The sequence below is a fragment of the Hippichthys cyanospilos genome, chromosome 9, assembly GCF_059441005.1.
Source record: "Hippichthys cyanospilos isolate Australia breed blue-spotted pipefish chromosome 9, RoL_Hcya_1.0, whole genome shotgun sequence".
Taxonomy (NCBI): Eukaryota; Metazoa; Chordata; class Actinopteri; order Syngnathiformes; family Syngnathidae; genus Hippichthys; species Hippichthys cyanospilos.
The window spans coordinates 17068548-17092028 of NC_142377.1; the positions used below are offsets into that span (position 1 = coordinate 17068548).

A 23481-nucleotide genomic window follows, 5' to 3' on the forward strand; every position below is an offset into this window, starting at 1 on the left:
TCACTAAGTGAACGGAAGCAGTTCAAAGTATCTAAAAATATCTTTAAAAATACTGGAGCTCTTATAAATTGTATAAAATATCATTGTAAGCAACCATAACAAAAAACCCTCACAGTATAGAAATATGAAACTACAACCATAAATCACTAAGAAAATTCATTTGTCTCAATAGGCAGCCATTTTGCACAGTACAGTCGCCGGACTGTACATGGGAAAGACACGAAAAAAAATCACAACCTGCATTTCAGCATTACTATTCATCAAGGGGTTGTATGGAATGTCACTGGATTGCACAAGTGTACCTAAAGTTGTGGCTTTGGGGTGTATGCTGGGCATTTGTGTGGAACAGAAAACAAGCCTTGGAGGAGAATTTTATGAGCTGATGGGTGAATTGTGTTGCACAGAAATCACGTGAGACGATGGTACACGCTTAACATCAGGATGGGTCACGTTAAAAGAAACAGGGACACAAATTACATCTGACTGCCACGTAAGTAACAGAACATAGCCATACTGTACAGCAAGATGACATCCTGCTGGATTTCAAATCATAACATTAGCACACGACGATATCTGAATGAATGCACATAAACACATTATAAACACAACAATAAAGCACCTTGAAAATGTTTTCACACGGACACCAGTCTGGCTTTGCTCACACATTGAGTCCCAACTGGACCTGGGAGATACTCACCTGCAGTGCGATGGCCGTGCTGTTCTGGGAGGGGTGTGCACCCACCAGGCCTTCCTCTTTACGTTTCTTGAATTTCCTAAAGTAGTCCTGTATCAGGAAGGTGGCATAGAACTTCCCCACGGTTACCTCATCATCTAGGTGAACAGACCACACAAATGCTTCCTGTGTCAGCTGGTAAGCACACACAAAACCACGTGTGTATGGAGGGACGGAGACAAAAAGACTCTTCCCCTTGTTTGTTATTTGGACTTCGACCCACAGGCCTGCAGACCCATGTTTTAAGACTAATTGATTGACACCAGTCATGATGGTGCCTACATCTCCATCAAAAGAAATTTATATTGAGGGAAAAAAGAGACAATGCACTATATACAGTGTGATTAAACTTGAGCATGTTTGTGGATGTGTGCAGCTAAAGATCTGTTAAAAAGCCAAGACGTTTCTTGTACGATAGAAAAACTCACTTACTTTTTGTAAATATTATTTAGAAAAAAGAATAAAACTTGCTTTTTTGGGACAGGTGAATATCGATACAAGCTATTGATATCAGGTGTTGGATACTTGTTTAAGCTGTTGGATACTAAGGTTGCTGATACTAGCAAACAATAACTACGCTGTAAAAAATTTGTGCCGTTAAATTTACTTGAAAACAAAAGAGAGTTTATTTACAAAAAAATATAATACTAAATGTTACAAGGACTTTTTAGTAAATTAAAAAAAAATCTTTTATTAAAAAAAAACAATTACATAGAGGTGAGGAAAGAGCCCACAAACGTCAGGTAGGTTGGAAAAGTTTTTTTTGCTTAAATTAACATGTAGAAAAATGTACTCAAAATCTCTCCATGTAAAATGTACTCAGAATTTCTAAGTGAAAAAGCCTTACTATTTTTTTCAAGGGAGAAAAAATATAATAATTCCCAATTTTTTCAGTATTAAGTGAAAAAAGTAAGAGTGAAAATATCAATTCCTCATAAGCAGTAAGTAGAGCTATAATGGCGAACTACAATTTAGATGAATATAACTTTCCAAAAGGTAGTCAGAACAAAAAAATTATACTGCTATCGTAAGACATTTCACTTATTTTTGAAAGTGTTTCTAACGTTGAAAAAGTACTCCAATTAATATTTTAGTTTATATTGGCGCGCAAGAAAAAGTATGAGAATCATTGCGAAGCAGGGGTCTGGATCACTTTAAGCAAGCAGGCTGGGGACAGAGATCAGAGAGAGTGAGCGCGCGAGAGAGGCAACTCTAGTTCCATGCCACCACCCTAAAACAGAACTGCTTCAGAATATTCTGAAGTGCTTCAGAGATTTGGACACACATAGATATATACAGTAAGAGAATGAGGAGAAACAGATGAGAGAAACAGAGGGAGACACAAAAAAAGTCAGCAATCCCGATTGTCTAAGTCTGACATCAGCAGCCTCCGTCAGGATCCGAGACAGGAGAAGAGTGCTTTGAAAGTATGTGGACAGCAAACACACTGCAACCAGGAAAAGATGAGCGGCAACGACATGATACAAGAACAATTAGAGATGTGACTTTCATGAATAAACCAAGCTTTTAAATGGTTTTTCGCTGTGAATGATGGGACTCCAGTCTTTGTAGAGAGCCGTTCATCCAGCAAAGTGTACAATGTGTGTTAAGTGTTCTGTACTAAAGCAGTGATTCTCGACCTTTTTTCAGTGCTGTGAATAATCTTTTCAGCCAAGTACCCCTTAACCAGTGCAAAGCATTTTTGGCTTAAAAAAAAAAAAAACAAAAAAAAAAAACAATCTAAAGTGTCCTCTTTTGGATCATAGAAGAAATCCGTCATCAAAAAGAAATAACTTAATTATTAATACATAATTTTCCACAAAAAATAATCAATATAAAGTGTCAGATCTGTTCTCTGTATCATTAATGCAGTGCTTCTCAGTTTTTGCCAAGCCCCCCTAGGAAAGAGAAAACCTTTGATGCCCCCCCCAATTCGAGCGCTCATTAAAATTATTATCTAGAAAAAATGTACAGTGGTACCTCGGTACTCGACCGCCTCTATACTCGACCAAATCGGTGCTCGACCAAAAAATTCAAGTAGATAATGCATCGGACCTCAAACAGATTTTCGGTGCTCGACTAGCCGAGCCTAGCCGAGCCGAGCCGAGCCGAGCCGACCCGAACGCGCTCCTCGGCCCTTCTCGGCCAGCGGGTAAGCGCCAATTCAACTCAGACCGCCAGCGGAGTAAGACGTTTGTTCGAGTATTTCTTCCCGGATTTAAACTTTTTCGTGTTGCTCTAGCCCTTAATAATGGGTCCAAAGAAAGACAGTGATAAGGGGAAGGCAAAGAGGAAAACAATGAGGACCACTATTGAACCGAAGAAGGAAATTATAGCAAAATATGAACGCGGTGTACCTCGCGTCGCAGTTAGCTAGCGTCATCATGGAAGGAGTAACTCCCTCCCGTCCTCTCCACATCCATTCCTGTATGCCATCAACCACTCTCCAAAACGTAAGTAAATTATACAAAATGGTTTATAATGCTTTATTTATCTTTATCTTTATCATGTACTGCTTGTGCACATTTACTTGTGCACACATACTTTCCATTATTTCTTATGGGAAAATTGCTTTCGGTGTTCGAACAAATCGGTGCTCGACCACCACCTCAGAACGGATTATGGTCGAGTACCGAGGTACCACTGTATAAGTATACCGAAACCTGTATCCGTTTTAACATTAACAGAAGAAAAAAGCAAAGTAAATCAACTCTAACAACTGTTTATAATTTTTTACAGCATTTATACAGATTACAACTTAGTCTAAAACTGAAAAAAAAACAAAAAACAAGTGCATGAACTTGCCTGAAACATAAAAAAAAAGAACATTCTAATTTTATTGCAATTATACTACGCATGATGAAAATAAAGCCTTTTGGCTGGGGCATCTCGCGCACCCCCAGGGGGACCCACCCCACTATTTGAGAAGCACAACACAAATGCCTGTGTTTATTTTAGGAGTAAAATATTGTTGTTTCAAAACAAACAAATTAAAAAAAAACATCAAAGAGCCAGTCTTTTGAACGTCTCTTTTTTAAGTGAATGATTTGTGAATGAACGGCTCACTTTGATGCGTCAGAAGTCCCATCACTATGAACACTGTGAGAAAAGCTGTGTGCAGGCATGTGCACACATAATCATTAAATGGTGATCAAGCACCTGCTTTTATACTAATGCGATTTTAAAAAAATGATTTAATGATTTACAGTTTGTAGACTTCTTATAGTCACTCTGGCGTCCCTTTATGCCCTTTGGTAAAATTAGTATTATTGAATGATTTCATTCACAAAATGCAGTATTTAATTCCAATGCATGAACGTGTTTTGTAATGGAATAATTTGATGCTTGAGCATCTGCTCCTAAAATTGTCTGTGCACATGCTTGTACATGAAAAGTAATTAAAGAGTCGCTGCAAGCATGTAAGGTGTGTGTGACTGACCACCAGCAGGTGGCACCACTTGATCCAGCAGCTTCATGCTGGTTCTCTTCCAGATTTTCTTGATGACAGCTCGAAGCTCCTCATTGGCCTGCTCTAGATTACCTGCGGCACAATGACACCCCATTTCTTGAGACATGAGCTCAGGGTGCAAATCAACATCATCTAGTCCTTCATATTTGGCCATTTATTGATGAGGTCTTAATTTTCACCTTCAGTTTTTATCTTGAGGGCTGTTCGCACCAGTGCAAAAAGAGTAGCATTAAACATGACCGTGCCATCACTGTTGAGAGGCATATTCATAGCCACCAGTCTCTAAAATGGGAAGCAAAGGCAAGAGATTTAACGTTAAGGCTATATATTAAAATGCATCAAAATTAAACTGTCACAACATTCGGTACACCTGCTTAAGTGTATCATTTTTATGCAAAATATGAACCACAAATTATGTTTATATAAAGTAAATGACACTTTAGCTTTCATTGACACAGGAAAAAATATATTAATTTGACCAACAACACAGATGTGTTTGAAATATGTTCCCTCAATGTTCTTAAAAAAAGTTCTCAGTAACAAAATAATGAATATATCAATAAACTGGTAGTTTTCTGACAGGCATATCTTTTCTTATTCCCAACTTGGTGGACTGGTCATTATTGGCAAACAAATGGGTGGATTGAGTTATATCAGGTGTACCAACTGTTATGGCCTTTCTGAAGAGAGACACTAAAAAGAGAAGTAAAAGGAGACCTTGCAAGCCACTCGATGAGGACACAGTTTACCAAAGCCAAGTGGAGGCTGGATTCGTCGAAGAAGTGTCACCACATCAAGATGTTTAATTCTGCCCCTGGATGAACAGAAAAAACAGAATAAACCATAGAGAAAAGTAGTTGCAAACAAACACGAAGGCAATATTATGAATGGAAGTCATACTTGGCCTCGGGGTCGTACTCTGACCAAATTCTCTTAAACTCATCCAGATGGTGTGGACCGAGAATAGACCAATCTCGTGTCAAATAGTCAAAGTTGTCCATAATGACAGCCACAAACAAATTGATAATCTGGTGGACGACAAAATACGTCCAAAATGAAATGCAGAAAAGGATTCTTCAATACAAAATGAGAAGGTGCATCTAGACTGCCGTGCATTAAAATATGAAATGCGTGAACGCGGTCTTAAAAACGTATAGTACTGTATGTACCAAAAAGGCGCAGAGCATATAGAAGGTGATGAAGTAAACAATTGCAAATCCACTGCCGCATGTCATCTCCTCCCCGGGGTTGTAGTCGGATTCGGGGTCACACAGCTTTCCCGGCATGCAGGCCAACATGATCTCTTGCCACGCCTCCCCAGTGGCACATCTGGGAAATCAAAATCAACAACATGCATTTAAGATTTGAAAATATTTTGATTTTTAATGTCTAAATGTTGATCAAATCTTAAGTACCTGAACAAAAGCAGCACAGCCTGAGGGAAGGTCTGGAAGTTATTGTTTCTGTTGATGTGGGTACCATCCACCATTGCAATTTTCCCAAAGACCTTACATACACATTTTTGGGGTCCATTAGTGTGAGAAGGGAAAAAAAATGTTGGTGGTATCATCTTATGGTACCAACCTGCATCCCAATGACAGCATAGATGAAGAACAGCATAGCTATCAGAAGAGCGACATATGGCAGAGCCTAGAAAAAATAAAAGGAATAACAGAAAATAAATAAATAAAACAAGAAGGCACATAGGCATTGAAAAGCCTACAGAATAAAAAATAACTTTTTTGAACTACTGAAATGTTTGCATATGTTAATTATAGGGTTTCTGCATGAATGTGATGATTTCAATCTTTTAAAATTTCACATGGCCGCTTAAGTAGCTTCATGCACGTTCACTGATCTAATAACCATTTTATATGTGGTTGTACTTTACGACGAAAATATGCAATTCCATGCCAAATCTCCATCATCAAATCACTGAACTCTTTTTCGTGAAAAAAAAAGGAGTAAAACTCTCTAAGACCTCACCTGGAAGGATTTGATGAAGGTCCAAAGAAGAGTGCGGATGCCCTCCCCTCTGCTGAGCAGCTTGACGAGCCGCATGACTCGGAAGAGACGGAAGAAGGTGATAGAGATGCGAGCGCTGTCCTCAGTGTTCTGCGAAGATAATGTTTCAAGTCAGAGACAGGCGTAACTGCAGCAGAGGACGCGGAATCCCTGCCTGTGCAGGGCGGGATGAGAAGTTGTGACTCGGGTGCAAAAACATAAGGGCTGGAAGAGCAACACTGCATGTTGATATAATAATTAAAATAGACCTCATAGTACCCATTGGGTAATCATTGACTATGTAGCTGATGGAGCTACTGCATTTTCTGCAATATAAGGTGCACTTTCAATGAATTTTAAAACCGTTTTCATATAAAGGGCACACCGCATTATCAGGTGCACAGAATAGAAGCTACAGGAGTGGCTGGGGTTGCATTATGCATCCTCTAGAGGGGTCGGCAACCTTTAACGGTCGAAGAGCCATTTTGACCCGATCTCTAGAGACAGACAACTTCAGGAGCCGCAAACACTTTATTACAGCGGACAGAATGATGGGAGTTAGCAGGCAGAGGAGTTGCTTACGGCAGCATTAGTTTCATTAAAAGAAGCAAGCAGACCGAACCAACGTCTGAATCCATCAGTGTTCACAAATCTTTTAAAAAAATTCAAGATTGGAGCATACATATGATAATGTATACTATATACTTATAAGCAATATTGTTAGCTTTTGAGGAAATTGAAGACTTTTAAGTACGCCTTATAGTGTGGAAAACACGGTACATGGAAACAAAGACAGATAGGTTACAATATGTTTCACTTCATGAAAGTGTGGTGAAACGTATTGGTTTTGGTAGAAAACAGTGGAACTTCAGCCCATATGTTTCTGTTGGCCCGGGTCCAAAGCACTTTCTGCAGCGGTATCACTGCAGTGACCTACAAGAAGAGGAAGCAAGGAGGCAGGCATGCTAGAGAAAACCTTGCCATACTTGACAGGACTCGTCCGCACAAGCATGGCACCCTCACTCCAGAGTCACTTCATGCAGAGTCACAGTGGGACCAACCCAAAAACGGGTCGGCCAGGAGGTTGCTAGGTCAGAACTGAGTGACCTTATACCGGGGAAAAGGGGGAAGGGGGTCATCCATGAGTAACTACACCACATAAGTGCGAGGCAGAAACCATGTAAGATGTGTCAACTCTACAAACGTGAGAAGCTGATACATGAAACCAGCTGCCGCCTTACGAGGGGGTCACGCGGCGCCACGTTTGAGTAACACACGCACCTTATAGGAATAACTATTTACATTATAAAGAAATAATTCTAGGTGGTACATGAGCAAAACAAACATGAGATGAGGTCTAAATACAATAAATGAAACCTTAGAATGAAAATAGAATTAAGAAGATAAAAGCAAGAAACAAACAATGTAAAGACCCTAAGAAGAGGGGGTTGGAGTTGTAGCATCTTACCCCCAGCTCATCCACCTGAGGAGTCTCTGTTGGCTTTAAAATCAAAGACCTGTATTAATGACTTATTCGGAGCCTTAATGTCTCACACATTTACCTAATAAACACTTACACATGTACACAATAATTAAATACTGCTATGTAGGACAGAGACAGAACAGAGTCACCACTGGCCTCGCACATGGCGTGTTAACTGACAAAATTTAGCAGCTAAGGACAGACAACATTCTGCATGAACTATGAAAGTTTGGAACATCACAGGTTAAGATTTTATGTGGACTTGAACAAGAGCGAGTAACAATGACAAACGACATGGGGATCACTTAGAACCGTGAGACAGTACACAACTTTATCACCCCGCGAGAATGACTACAACTGTAGTAGGACTCCCATCAGCTGAGATGTCAAGATCCAGGACTAGTATCAACTAAACTGTGATTTTTACTGAATTCGTAGACCTATGAAGCACCGTTCACCGGCCATCACGTGAAACATATTGCAATCCGGTTGGATTCAATACAAGAGCTGTGTTAGTAATTCCACCTTTACAAAGATTATGCCGGGTTTGATTCACACTGTCTTAGATGTGTTATGTCGAAATGCAATGTTCTCCCACAAATTCATTATCTTTGTAATGGCAAATACTCCCTGAGTGGTTGTCATTATTATTTAGCAGGTGTGCCTAATGTTTTGGCCAAAGAATATGCTGTAGAACAGGACTGTATACAAATCTGTATACATCTTAAATGGAATTTGTTGTGAAGATGAAAATCTTTTGCCACATCAAAGAAAGTCTATTGTTATAGATAGTCATTATACACAGTAACACTCACAGGACAAACACACACTTGCATATGCAGTTCATGCCGTACAAAGGAAGTATTCGGCAAACGCTAGTTCACTCACTCCGGGTGCAAAATAAAAACATCAACAAAAACGGTGAGCTTGAACCGAACGAAGGCCTCGAATCAAACGGAGCAACTAAATCAATAAGTGAGCAGCAAAAACACCCTCCAGACAGACATGGCATCATTCAAATCCTGCAGTACTGGAATTCAAATCTGCGTGAGGAGCACGGAAAATTTTAATAGTTTAGCCTGAGGAGGTTCTTTAGGTAATCCTGGCCACGACATTCATTTAGCATGCATCCAGCATCACCGCATTGCACACATGCTAGGGCTGAACAATTTGAAAAAAAATATGCTATTTATATAGGAGTTAATAACTAATAGCATTAAACGAGTCATCGGTTAATTTGAGTATCTCAGTTAAAAAACAAACAAAAAAACCCCACCTTGCCTCAGATACCAATTTATCTGTGTAAACATCAGAAAAATGTGTTAAGTTAATTGCAACAATTGTTAATGCTCTGCATGTCAGTGATACATGTTGGAAATTTGATGAGAAGGCCAACTCCAAAATAAGCCCTATTTTATCTCAAATGAACACAAACACCTTGGCATGCTTTTTACTAAAATTGTTCCCAGCAGCATGTCATGGCTTGACCTGTCTCTCTACAGCAGCTGTTGTCCTACTAAGATAAAAACAACAGTACATTGTCCTCAAATCACAAATTCAGGGCGCTAACAAACAAATTCATTATGCTGACATTGACAGTGACATTGTTGCCATTGTATACTGGTGGCTTGGGCTTCATTTTAGCTACGTCTAGCATAATTTATCCGTGAGTAACCAGCGCTCAAAGTGCTACATAAAAGTTGCAGTGATACACCAGAAACAGTTGCCTTCCCTACTGATCACGTTTGAACAAACTATGAACTCAAATGTGATGTTTAAACTGGTGATTTTGTCTCATAGACCAAAATCTATGTGGAAGGGTTTGTCTAAAATGTAATGTTTCTATAAAAAAAATTGCTACTAATACAGTTTTAATTTAAGTTAAAAAAAAGTTGAACATTAAAAATTGATAAAAGCTGGTCATTCATTGTCATGTGGAAATATGTTGTTTGGTCTTTTGTGTTTATAGTTGTTTTACAAAGGCAAAAAATACATAAATAAAACATTATCCAAATACTTATTTGATTTGAACCATTCAGTAAGATATCCAAATACCAAAAATACTTGATAGCTGCAGCTCTAATATTTAATATGCAATACTCAAGTAAAGTCAAATCTATTCACCGTCCTTAATCACAGAAAAGTCACAGAATTCACAAGTTCACAATGACAGCCCCTGAACTTAGCTCAAAGAAGGGCAAAGAAAAACACTACCGGAGAAAGGTTTAAAGACACCTTCACATTCAAATGGTCTCAAACACACCAAGAAATTCAAGGTATCAACTCTTGAAAATGCACAGCTGTGACCCGAAAGTCATTCTAGGTCATACTGTATCATCCACATCATAAAGCTACCAGAGAAAACACAGATGTACAAAGAGATCATCTTGGCAAAGGGTGCCTACTTCAAAGAATCTAAAATTTAAAATACATTAGGTGGAAAAAAATGAAGGTGTTTCCAAACATTACACCTGCAATGTATACTGTATACAAAATTTAAAAAGAAAAAAAAACTACCAGCAAACCATAATTACTGCGTTACATAAATGTTGATTTTGATTCAATTAATTGTCCAGCCCTAACGCACATGCAATGAGGAGCGGTCAACTCATAGCAATGCAGCAAACTCATGCACGTGCCCTGCAGCGAGTCTACCATGAAGCTGGGGAAGAGATCTCGGGACAGGGAGGACAAACTGGATTGAATTTGGGAAAGGAAGGGCGCAGATAAAGGGTGGGCGAGTGAGAAGCTGCCGATGCGTTCATGCACCTGACTGGGGTGGGTCTACACACCTGCGCTACACATGAGTTCCATTGTGAGCTTTAAGAGCTCACTACAGGAAGACAGAACAAAACACATACAATCACTCAGAGACACAAACACAAGATCAGCAAAGAACCTCAAACTCAGCGTTTTTCCATCTCAAGTCACCCACCCCAATCTTACCTGTGAAGAAATGCTCTACAACGTTATTGGTGCATTCAGCTGTAGCTTGGCTAACTTTGGTTTAGTTTACTGTAACACCAAAACAATACCTCACCAACCACCAGTGTACATTAGGTACACATGCATCAATCTAATAAGATCCAAGACTGTGTGAACAATTCTGGAATATACATGTATATGCAAAATTTTTGATAAAGCATTGGATCCCATTACATAGTGCGGTTGCACCTAACAGATCTTAACTTTACGTAGGATAAACATTCTGCTTAATCGGGGCCATTCTGTCTGGAGGTCATATTTGAAGGATGTGGCGGGGAGAGGGAAGGAAGGAGAAAGGAAGGACAAACGACACAAAAACAAAACAAATAAAACTGACCGGAGGGGAATGGAGTGGGTGGCCAAGGGCCAGCTGGGAAAGGCAGGACATGGAAATGATGTTAGCTAATGATGTTAGCTGACGCTTCCCAGCATGCATTTGGAGAGGTCACAAACATCAAAAAGTCATGGCTAGAATGCACAGCAACAGGCAATTAGTGAATACATACAGTGGGCACTGGTAAGTCAACCAGAACATTTATTTTTTTCATTTTTTTTTCATAATTATAAATATGGCAACGCTGTGATACAGAAATGAAAATTATTTAATTAAAACTACATTAAAATTAGGGCTGGGAAAAAAGTTAACCAAATCGGGCAAGTCGACTTCAGAAAAATAGACTAAAATATCTGCCGGACCCTTGTTTGCACCAACGTGTTCTAGACGGACTTATCTTACATACAGATGTACGCAGCACAAGTTAGGGATCATATCCAATTAAAAGAGAATGGCAAAAATACAGTGATGCTGTTACAACGTGAAGAAGGCTCAGTTTTAGGTGTTTAAATTTTAACCAGTAGGACGCAGTCAAGCACAAAATGTGCTGAGTCTACTCATCAAGACGATGATGATGAAGAAGAAGAACAGGAAGTTATCCATCCATCCATTTCCTAGTCACTTATTCCTGGTACCTATCCCAACTGACTTTGGGCAGTAGGCGGAGGACACCTAGAACTGGTTGATCCAGCCAATTGCAGGGCACACAGAGACAAACAACCATTCATGCACCCGATCACATTCAACCTAAAAAAAGGGGCGGGAGGGTGATTACTTGATTATTCTTTGGAATAATTGATTTTTAAAATGGTTCAATAGTGACAGCAGAAAGTCAATAATAAATACGTAAGATAAAAAGCTACTGTAATATAAGTCATTGTTCCTCAAAGGATTAAAAAAAAAAAAGAACAAATTGTCCATCCAGCCACTAGAAGTTAAAATGTTTGATGAATGTAATATGTTTAACTACCAAGAGTCTACAGTATACATTTTGAAACCTCATTACCATTGAAATCAGCCATGACTACACGATGCAATATGATTCAGCCACACACACGCACACGCAGAACAATAACCGCATGCAATGCGAGCTACAGACAATATTCAATGGAAAATTGTCTCACAGGAACAATTAAAAAAGCCCTTGTGAAATCAAGGTCATATTTAAGCACTGGAGAAATACAACACACTTGCTTACTAAGGTACAATGGACACACAATAAACTCATTTACTATACATGCATAACTATAAGTCACCAAAACCTGAAATAATTCTTTGTACACGCATGCAAACACTCACAATGACAGAACATGACATGAAATAAATCTCTGAAAAAAAAAAAAAATAGCACTGCAGCTCAGAAAAGAGCACTCAGGGGGGGTTGGGGGTAGTGGGTTGGTGGGGTTAGGGCTAGGGTGCTCTTTCCAAACCTAAATTGACTATTGGGCCCTAAAAATCCAAACCTCTTCTGTTGGTTTTTGTTAAGTTTAAAATGCACAAAAAAGTAACAATTTGTTTATTTTCAGTGTAAGTACAAAGTCTAGAATGGGATATTGTGAAAATTGTCGAGAAATGAGACAAACATGAGCTATTATGTCAAATATGAACATTTTGTATTACCAGAAGAAATAATAGTCCTGAGAAAAAATACAAACACTAAATACATATACATTCAAAATGTAATTATAAAATATTCTCTTTACTATAATGAAATTAACTTTATTATATTATTCAGTGTATGGCAGCTTGAATATTTCTATAGTGTAAGTACAGTGTTTCTATTACATAAAGTAAAATGTAGTCTTGATATACATTCATTAAAGTTGGTTGTTAATTCTCTTAACAGGAAACATTATTTTCTCAAAAACACAAGTTTTGATATAGAAAATATTATTTTATTTGATAACAGTATGATTTTTTTTTTTTAATCATCGTGAGACTGACTTTAAGTGTGTGACCTAACAACAATAATTTTTAGGTGATATTCTACATAGCATAGTTGGCCAACAGTTAAGAACTCTTAACATTTAGACTGTTTTTTTTTGTATTTCCTAAATTAAAAACTTGCTTTAAATATATCCACCCTGTGAGGGGGTCCTGACGATAAAGTTGTCCTTAACAAAAGGGTACACACAAACAATATTGTTATTCATTGTCATACTTGCCTCTACAAGTTTCTATGGAAACAAAATGAACAAGAGTAAGAATTAGACAAGTGTGCTAAAGAAAGCATTAACCAAAACACGGGTCATAAGTTCACTGAAAAAGGCGGTATCATCACTTTAGGTCATCATTCAGCCAGCACATTTGGAGAATCAAGAGTACAGCAGCAAAAAGCAAACAAGGAATAACTTTTAAAAAAAAGGACCGTCAAACTGAAGCTTTACATAATATGCCTTTTTGAAAATCATTGAAGGTTAAATTCAGTGCAGAAAGGGGGATGAGCATGGCGTGCAACTACCTAAGTAAAGCAATTGGATTATGGATTTGCATTGGTATTTTTAATTTAATTCAATTTAATTTAGTGCACAATTCCCTGAGAAAAATCAATGGGCCTCAAAGCTTTGCGATATACAGGAAATGTGGATACACTTCTTGTAAAGCTACAGTTTGATGTGACAGACAGAATAAAATCATACTTACATTTACTTCAGTGATAGCAATATCGACGACGCTACCAACGACAATTAAGGCATCAAATGTGTTCCAAGCATCAGCGAAATAGTGCTGTAGTCAATGCACAACATGAAGATGGAAGGGAGGGAGAAATGAGTGGCGGAGAGGAACATGTCAAATGATCAGATGGTAGGAAAAGATGAGTTGAAAAAACAGAAACAGAAAAAAGAGAAGCATTAGGCAGAATCCAAAACAAGGTGGAAGCGCTGACGGACTGAGCCGCACCGGCAGATAACAGGAAGACATCAGAAGAGTCCAAAGAGCAACGGGAGCCAGGACAAATCTCCGACATTACTTACGTCAATCTCACTGAGAACAATGTCTACTATGCTGCCAATCACAACCAGGGCGTCGAACACATTCCAAGCATCTCCGAAATAGCCCTGAGTGAGGTTGAGCGAGTGGTTGCCCGGTTGGGTGTCAGGCCAAATACAACAAGTCTTCAATTGACCTCACAGTCACACATTCAAAATCATATGTATATTTAACTCATGCATAACAGCAGGGGTTGAACCATTTAGTCTTTTCTAAGCCTTATTACCGTTTAAACTAATCTAACCCGCTGGTTGAATATAAACACAATGGGGCTCTGAGGTCTGCAGACACAGGTCCATTAGGAGTGGAGCAAAGATATAAAATTATACAAGGAGAAGTGGCACTTAAAAACCGTATATTGAATAAAATAGCATTTTTTCCCTCCATTTCAATAGGTGTCAATTATATGCTGATTTTCACTTTTCACGATCCAGCCTGACATCTATTCACTGCGAATACCAGGGATCAACAGCAAATATATTGTTTATAAATGTTTCTTTTATGGTTCAAAGAAAGTTAGTAACATCAGGACATGATATCCTGTCGTACGATTACTAGTAATTGAATCAGTGTCATATTTAACACATTTATTTTACATTTATGTTGTACTATGTGTTTTATTTATTTTTTAAACCAACAGTGTCTTTAGGTTGTTTGTACAGTAGAGAGATGTAGGTCAATTCTTTGCACAACTTAGTTGCATTGCTTGGCTCATCATTGCCTGTAAATATTGGGTTTTGCTTTGTTTTGAATGATCTATGAATCTTATCAACAAATTTTATGATGAATGTTTAGGGATATACGGGTCTGGAACGGATTCATGTGCAGTAAATGATGACGCGACTGTTAATTGTATACGACTGTCGTAAATGGTTAGAGAACATAAAGGTAAAAAAGGAAAAATAATCGGCAAAAATCAGCCATTTAGCGATTATTTTTGGGTGATGTTTGAAAAGTGGCGTTCAGGCGATTAAATGGTCAGGCTCTACTGTTTTCCCGTAATACTTTTTGAAATGGTTTTTAACTTCCGACTTCATCACATTATAATGTAAAAAAACAAACAAAAAAAGTCATTCAACCCCTGCTATACAGTGAGTTGTTGTCTGGGCAAAAGTAGTATTGATATTACATGCATGCAAATACTGAGGCCACTGCACCCCACACACAACCATTTCTTACTAGCATCCTGTCCTTCTTGGCAACAAAGAGCTGATGGCCAGACAAGGTAAAAAAAACAATGTATTCATACTCATTATGAAAAAAATATGTTTATGTCTTTAGATTGTTTATGTCCTAGTTCCTTTATGATGCGAAAAGTGTGGCGTCAAGCAAAGACATTTGTGGGCTGACTCACCCTGGGTTTAAAAGCAATGAGCTTGAGAACCATTTCCACAGTGAAAACAGCTGTGAAGACCATGTTGAGGATGTCCATGACATAGTTAAACAGTGCCGACTGGCCGTAGTGCTGCGGGAGGCACAGAAAAAACGTTTTATTGGAAGGCCTGAAAATGACTTGCACATCATTAGATTTTAGACCGACTTCCAAATATTCCATGTAGTCCGAAGTTGTTAAAGTGCATATTTAAATTGTGAGCAAATTTCTCAAGAGTCCTGACTAAAACTGAATCATTTTTGTAGTCATAAAGTACATTACTGTATATGGATATATGTGATGTATTGTGTTCCTGTTTAGTCCAGTATTTTAAAATGTCTTACCTGTACAGCCAAGCAAAGTGTGTTTAGCATGATGAGCACAAACATGATGTACTCAAAGCCCGTGGAGTTGACCACATACCAGAACTTGTACTGGTATGGGTTCTTGGGGATGTACCTCCTCAGAGGACGGGCCTTCAGGGCATACTCCACACACTGACGCTGCACAAAAACCCAAAATCAACAACTTGAGTTTCAGTCATTATAATCTTGGAGTAAGAAGCACTGCTCCTCTCTGACCTGGTTCTTGTCAAGTTCACAGTTTTTGTACTCCTTCTCTCCTTGCTCTTGAAACGTGACGATCACAAAACCGACAAAGATGTTCATCATGAAGAAAGCGATGATGATGATGTAGATGATGAAGAAAATGGAAATCTCCACGCGGTAATTGTAAATGGGCCCGAGGTTCTCCCTGTTGGAGTCGATTGCCTTGTATAGCAACCTGAGATCAGAAGGCGTAAAATATTTCTTAAGTACAATTATCATAATCACAAATACATCCATCCATCCATCCATCCATTTTCTAGAGCCGCTTATCCTCATACACCCCAATCACAATTCAGTATGTCCAATACACCCGCTATGCATGTTTCTGGAGTGTGGGAGCAAGCCGGAGTCCATGAAGAGAACCTATGCGGGCTCTGTGAGGACAAGCAAACTTTTGACTGGTACCACTTTAGCAGTTAGAAGTTCAGCGACTAATCAAAAACATGGGTGTCCAAACCCGGTCCTCAAGGGCCGCTATCCTGCATGTTTTTTATATTTCCGTCTTCCGCACCACCTGATTTTAACGATCAGGATCATTATCAGGCTTCTGCTAACGTTACTGATAAGATGATCATTAGAATCAGGTGTTGTGGAAGACGGAAATATAAGAAAAATGCAGGTGTTAGAGGTTGAAAACTTCAAAAATATGCTGGGTAGTGCTGCTCGAGGACATCCCTGGTCTAAAATGACTGCTTTTGGTGGCAAGGAACTATGTTGATATATCTGGAAGAGCTTCAATCAAACATGCCATTGTCCTATCTAATAAAAAATGAATATTTTGCTACCATATTTTAGCATCTAAATATATGTCATTACATGAACCCGGCCCGTGGCTCAGAAACAGTTGGGTACTGCTGTATTGTGCTGAAAAAATAGCAATGGCATCATATCATAGTATCACTATATTTATTCCACCTAGCATTACAGAGAATCTATATTGTTTTCAGTATGTTTTCTTTCCTTCTGCTATGTGACATTTATTTCTGAATTCCAACCCTTTTGTTTGCAAGCAGTGTTCATATGGTCTAAATGTCAATCATTATCCACAACACTACCGTTTAGTCATGATGTCACCCAGTGTTTCGACAGGTCGCTCATTACGCGCGGCAGTAAAACTGTCAAAGAGTGAATGTGAAAAGTCTCACGCTGGCCAGCCTTCAAAGGTCGACACAGTGAACAGAGCCATCATGGCCATAAGAACGTTGTCAAAGTTGAAATCGCTGTTGTGCCACACTCGTTTGTGGATGGTGGGCTGGTTCACGTCGCCGTCCTTATACAGGATGTACGTGCCTCTGAAATTGCAAACAAATCACAGGGCTTCAGATGTGAACTCGATAGGATAAATCGACGCGCTGGGACAAGATGATGGGAAAACTAACTTGCACTCCTCCGGGCTCGATTTGGCTTCATCTGTACAGCGATAAAACTTTCCCTGTGAAGAAAAACAACAGATTTTGCACCCTTAAACCTCTTCCAGTTCTAACTTCCTTTCGTCAGCCCAGCGCAGACCTTGAAGAGCTGAACCCCTATACAGGCAAACATGAACTGTAGAAGAGTGGTGACAATCATGATGTTGCCGATGGTTCTGATGGCCACAAACACACACTGCACCACGTGCTGTTGGAAAAAGAAATACACATATTCAGACACACAACTGCATCCAGGGAGACAGATGAGCACTAGCATCCATTCCGTACTTTCAGGCCTTTGGCGCGATTGATGGCTCTCAAGGGTCTCAGGACACGAAGGACCCTGAGAATCTTCACCACTGAGATGGCAGACGACCTGTATTAAGAAGACACATGACCATTTCTTAGATTTTGAAAAGGTACGATGAGAGAGCTTTAAATATGTGGAAGACAGATAGATCAACAGCTAACTGTTGGATAGCTAGCTAAATAGGCAAACAGGCAAATATTTTTTTGAATTCACATTCAACACAAGAAAATACAAATTAAAAAATAACACAACATTAAAAAGGAAACATTTTTGACGTGTGGGGTTTATTTTTTCAGCAATTACTAGATTGGTAAAATTGGATTGGTAGTTGGAAGTTATGGGAACAGTCAAAAACGATTTTAATGTATTCATACTCACTGTATGCCAAAGGAGACTAAAGACACTCCCACAACTAACAAGTCGAGAAGGTTGAAGTAATTTCTGCAGAAAGCTCCTTTATGGAGAAAAGCTCCGTATGTCGTCATCTGAGGGGCAGGCACATGATATTAGGGAAGCAAGTGACGAAAGACAACACACTACAAACACAGTCAGATTTCAACATACACACCTTATACACTATCACACACACATTCTCCCTTTCAGACAGACCACCACACATTGTATCACTCATCCAGACATAAAGTACACATACTGTAGGCATGGGCCGATATTAGAATCTGAATGTGTGATAACACAATTTTAGTTTTCAACAAAATACTGAATATTGGGTACAAATTGTTACCATGTTTAGTACAAGTGACTAACTAATTCGATAATTGAATACATAAACAGTCTTCTTGTTTTTAAAATGTTTTTAGCAGTCACAATTACCCGTTACTGGTAAGCTATTTTTAAGACAAAAAAGACCTGCTCCTTATGCTTCATGCATGCCAAAAAGGCTGACTTTGAATATTAATACCTGTAAGACTTAATAATATACAGAACGTTCTTTTGACTAGCATTAGCATACATTTGTATTTTTGTTGAAAAACGAGCACTTAGGTGTGCCTATTGAAGCCTGTGAAGTGGCGTTTTGAGAGCCATCCTGTAAGATCCAGAAAAGGCATGGAGGGCGTACTAAGCGACATAACTTGATTCCGATTTGTAAAGCTTCATCCAAACATCTGCTGGAAGTTGCCAACATCATCAATATTTAGCAGATTTATTGGTTTAGAGGAGCAAATGTTTCATGTCTTTCAGCATGCTGCTAATTAAATTATTTTCAAAGATGGGGCTTGTTGGGTCAACTGTGCATGCAGTCAATCATATTCTGCTCCGTTTAAACGCCCTCTTTGTTAAAAAAAAGCAAAAAAAAAGAAAAGTGCTTTTTACCGGTAGACAGTAAACCGTCAACCCGGTTATCGACCGATGCCTAAGTATACATAGTACAAACATGTTAAATAGGAACAACATACAGTCTACTGTATTATGCTCACTTATAATAACCTACCCATTTTGCAAAACACAAACACACTTTTTCACACTCTTGTAATTCACTCTGAGGGTGGCGATCTGATAGTGGTGAAAAAAGGGGACTAAAATCTACCATCGCCACCCCCGCGGCCCCTATTGACATGAATGTAGTAGTAAGTCATTCATTTCTCAATCTCCTATGGCAATAAAACATGCATTTTGTTGCCATTGCATCAGCAATATAGTTACTCTCTACAAGAAATCCAGTCATAGAGATTGGAAAGTGAACATGAACTTACTGTCACATTCATGCGGACCGTCCCCTTAAAGCCCATTCTATCATGTTCTTTAATAACACCCAATGAAGGGAAGGCGGCTCCCAGTTTGAAAACAGGCAGAGAAGAAAAACCAGCCAAAATGACTCTATCATCAAATCATAAAAGTGAAGGATTAACTCTCAGAGTGCATGTAAACGGTGGAGTCCCCACGCAGCGAGACGCCAAGTGCTAACGGAGAGCGTTGGGGAATTTGACAAATAGCGGTGGCCTGATTTGTATCTAAACGGCTGCAGAGACGAGTCCATCTTTCAATGCACTCAGCCCGGGTAAGCATAATGAGCCATGCTGGAACATGGCTGATTTTGCCCCCTCTTTTATGCATCTGTGAAGCAGTCTATACTAGGGGTTGAACCACTTCAGAATTTTTGAAGAAGACATTCCAGATTTTTGGAAGAAGATGATTGATTAATCGATGATGTCATCCGTACATATGAGTGAGCTTTTGCTTCCAAGCACAGGCTCGCTCACTCACTTTTCAACCCTTGTTGTTCATCCAACCGAGCCTTCATGGCCTCGCGGACAGTTGGAAATTTTAAAACTGTAGCATCAGTTTATGAACACAACTGCATGGCTGCCGGTCACTACAGTGAATAATATCAGAACTGTACAAAATCTTTAAAAAATTAAAGGAGAAAATGTTTTGCCATAATGTATTGTAGCATCCTGCAATTGTGTTACATGGATTGTTGAAAGTTCCAACTCTCGGTGAGACTATGAAGGTATTTGAGTGTGGTTTGTGATTCGATGTCACTCGGGCAAATGGGAGGTGGAAGAAGATCTTGTCATGTGCCTGTGGGATGAAGGCCGGTGGAAAACACTAGTTGTAGACCACAATACATTTTTCCTTTCAACCTCTGGATCTGGTTGCCATGCAGGTGGTCTACAAATTGCTTATCATGGTACTTATTGAGTTTTTGGGATATTTGATATTAAATGTGATTTTTGCTGCAAAAATACAGGCGCAATGTTCATCGAATTGGAATCAGGGCAAGAAGATCAAATTTGTCAAGGAAAAGACAGATTGTCATTGTCATGAATCATCAGAGTTGATATCTGTGTTTGTACTGAACAATTTATAAACGGTAACCTTTTACCATTGCTAGGCAGATGTTTGAATTGTACGAATGTTTGCATGAAAGTAGGGATGGGACGAGATTTCGCACGGAGAGACCTTGCAAGATTAGAATGCAACAAGATTTCTTGTTCATACACAGCACGAGATCGAATTTTGTTTTTGGGGGGGGCAATGGAATACACAGAGAGAATGTGCTTTCAGGCAATGACAGTAAAACACACTGCCAAACGTTTTGAGAAGGCAAGTCCATGCTTCAAAATAAAGTTCAGCATACCAAACAATGTGTAGATACCAATGCCTTATTAAATGAATAAATTAGCCACAAGTTAGCAGTGCTTGAGTGCCCTCGCGGAGCAGTCGGATGCTGACATCAAAAAAATAGAAGCAATAGAAGCAGCCATACGGTAGAAATACTATAAATAATTTTCAAGTCATCCCTTACAAATATTTTAAATGACCATTTCTCATGGAGTCAATCTTGTGAGACATCACGTCTCATGCAATTTGTGTCTCGTCCCATCCCTACTAGGGATCGTAGTTGTTTATGAGCCACTCGTGCCATGTTATATCTGTTTCAGTGATTAGGGCAATAGAGAAATAGATGAAACCTGTTGATTTCAACGAGACGGCCGCGTTAATGGCAAAATGCGGTTTAAGTTAAATGACTTCAAGTCATTCAACCCCTAGTCTGTACGGGAGGCATGAAGTTAGCTTTGACTGGAGTTGACTTTGCGTTTGAGCATCCATCCCCAGCTCCTGCCAAAAAGAATACTGGTAAACACCTCTGACTCAACTTCAGCCAATGCTTCAAAAATGTCTGAGCAGCTTGTCAAGATTGGTTGCATTTCAAACATTGGACATCTGCAATCCTTTTTAACGCATCATTTTTTTCCAGCCATGATGTGACACCCATGGTAGTAAAATGTAATGTTTGATGTAATGTTTCCTTCCCCCAAGTTCTCTCTTGCGTTTGTGTTACTGATGTGAAAGTAACCAGTCCAATCTCTGCGATTTAGTTCTATCTTTAAAAGAGGTGCCATGAAGCAAAAAAGTAAATAAGAGAAAGGAAACAATCAAGCCAGGTTGTACTGAGTGGCGGGTGACACACAAGGAGAGAATGCAGCAAGGCTCTCGTTGTCACTTAAGGGGTTACCTTCAATATGATCTCAAATGTAAACATACTAGTGAAGACATAATCTGCATAGCCTAGGACCTGGAAGGCAACCACATGTGTGCAGGGTTATTGGGTGGGTGGTTAGTACAGCACAAACAGGGGACACAGGACATTTACCTTCAAAACGATCTCAACAGTAAAGATAGCCGTGAAAGCATAGTCAAAGTAACCAAGTATCTGCAAAAAGCAACGTAGATGTTTAACAAAGACAGTTCATTGTGCAGATTTACACATCATTAAAAAACAAGTTCAATTGGTTATTTTTTAAAGTTGTAAATTTGGAAGGATATTTGTATATTTTCGTTAAAAGACTAGACGGCTTCTTGTATGCAGTGTCATAACTAAAATCGACTGGAGTAGTTCTAATTACTACAGTGGAACCTCTAAAGAAAATTTGGAATATGACCAAAATTCTGAGAAAATAAAACAAACTTAGAACTCAAAACTGCTGTTGTTCATGTTTAACAAACATCAAAGAATTACATCTGAAAATGCTTTCCGTTTATTCTTTGGGGAGGGATTTTTGGCAGCACTTACCTTATTTATTTTTTTTAATATTAGTTGCTCCATAAAAGTCTCACCAGTCAAAAAATGCACCACGAAGAAGAAAAAAAAATATGAGCCACTATCGTGCATCAGCTGCATTTCTGTATTTGAACTTGATTTGAACTTAAGAGGTTCCACTGTAGATTTAATAATTACTGCAGCACAAACATAGACTATATGGGCAAAACCATTGAGACAGACCTCTAAATTAATTTGAAATGCGTGGTTATGGACAAGCATAATGTCCTTGCCAGACATCTTTGTCATGTAGTCTAAATAACCATAAATATTTCTTTACAGTCTTGTGCCACGTCCTTGTTTGGGGCATGGTCGAAAACTTTTTTTTTTTTCTCCTACCAATCCTCCTGTAACTTTCAGATTATCTATCTATCTATCTATCTATCTATCTATCTATCTATCTATCTATCTATCTATCTATCTATCTATCTATCTATCTATCTATCTATCTATCTATCTATCTATCTATCTATCTATCTATCTATCTATCTATCTATCTATCTATCTATCTATCTATCTATCTATCTATCTATCTATCTATCTATCTAGTAGTGTTAACCCCTGTTTTCAAGGCAAACATCAAATGTGGGGTAAATTAATCATATAAGGGCTTTACCCCGTAGTTCCTGCTTAATTGTAAATCTTCATTTTGTTTTTATGAGTGGGAACCATCTGGAAAGGTTCCCTTTCTGTTTCCTGCAGTGAACCTCAATCTTCATAAAGACATGTTTTTTTTCTTTTTTGAAGATCTTTTCATGCACTTAGAATAGTAGGAAAAGGGTCCCAATGCTTTTGTCCATATAGAGTCATCAACCTTGCACAGTACTTTGAATAGAACACAAAGACATTTCAGCGTATCTGCTGTTTTACCTGTAAGAATAATCTTACCTTTTAAAAAAGGATGATCCACACAACTACAGTACATATACCAATTTAATCAGAACATTAAATATACATTATTATTATTATTATTATTCATTGATTTATTTTTTTAAATTCAGATGTATTTATAATTAGCAGCAATCAGATTATTTATTCAAGTATTCTATAAATGAAGCCGGTTTAGGACCAAACCTCTTAAAAGGTTTCAAAATTTATTTCATTTCAAATCATTTTCTTTTCAAATTTTAGGTGTTCTACTAATTTTGCTACATACTGTATATTTAGTTAAATTTCCAAAAATGATTATCTCATTAAGTATGTGTTATATTTATAAATC

The 23481-nt window shown here is 38.5% G+C and overlaps 1 protein-coding gene across 9 annotated transcripts in view; it reads right to left on the minus strand.

Moving 5' to 3' along the window:
• Positions 1 to 23481, minus strand: part of cacna1da (calcium voltage-gated channel subunit alpha1 Da) — a 68852-nt gene that overhangs the window by 8604 nt on the left and 36767 nt on the right. For 5 of the 9 annotated variants that reach the window (XM_088424326.1, XM_088424331.1, XM_088424328.1 and 2 more), the window contains exons 20-38: positions 21678 to 21737; positions 18077 to 18183; positions 17677 to 17764; positions 17489 to 17596; positions 17359 to 17411; positions 17125 to 17271; positions 15953 to 16154; positions 15716 to 15874; positions 15354 to 15464; positions 13652 to 13735; positions 6189 to 6317; positions 5787 to 5852; positions 5618 to 5709; positions 5372 to 5531; positions 5103 to 5230; positions 4920 to 5016; positions 4382 to 4484; positions 4173 to 4274; positions 698 to 831 (exon numbers count right to left, since the gene is read on the minus strand). In XM_088424326.1, the coding sequence (XP_088280452.1) occupies positions 698 to 831; positions 4173 to 4274; positions 4382 to 4484; positions 4920 to 5016; positions 5103 to 5230; positions 5372 to 5531; positions 5618 to 5709; positions 5787 to 5852; positions 6189 to 6317; positions 13652 to 13735; positions 15354 to 15464; positions 15716 to 15874; positions 15953 to 16154; positions 17125 to 17271; positions 17359 to 17411; positions 17489 to 17596; positions 17677 to 17764; positions 18077 to 18183; positions 21678 to 21737 (2130 nt within the window). Of the gene's footprint in view, positions 1 to 697; positions 832 to 4172; positions 4275 to 4381; positions 4485 to 4919; positions 5017 to 5102; positions 5231 to 5371; positions 5532 to 5617; positions 5710 to 5786; positions 5853 to 6188; positions 6318 to 7674; positions 7708 to 13651; positions 13736 to 15353; positions 15465 to 15715; positions 15875 to 15952; positions 16155 to 17124; positions 17272 to 17358; positions 17412 to 17488; positions 17597 to 17676; positions 17765 to 18076; positions 18184 to 21677; positions 21738 to 21815; positions 21876 to 23481 lie in introns of all 9 variants that reach the window. The other 4 variants (XM_088424330.1, XM_088424327.1, XM_088424333.1 and 1 more) reach the window with 3 other exon arrangements.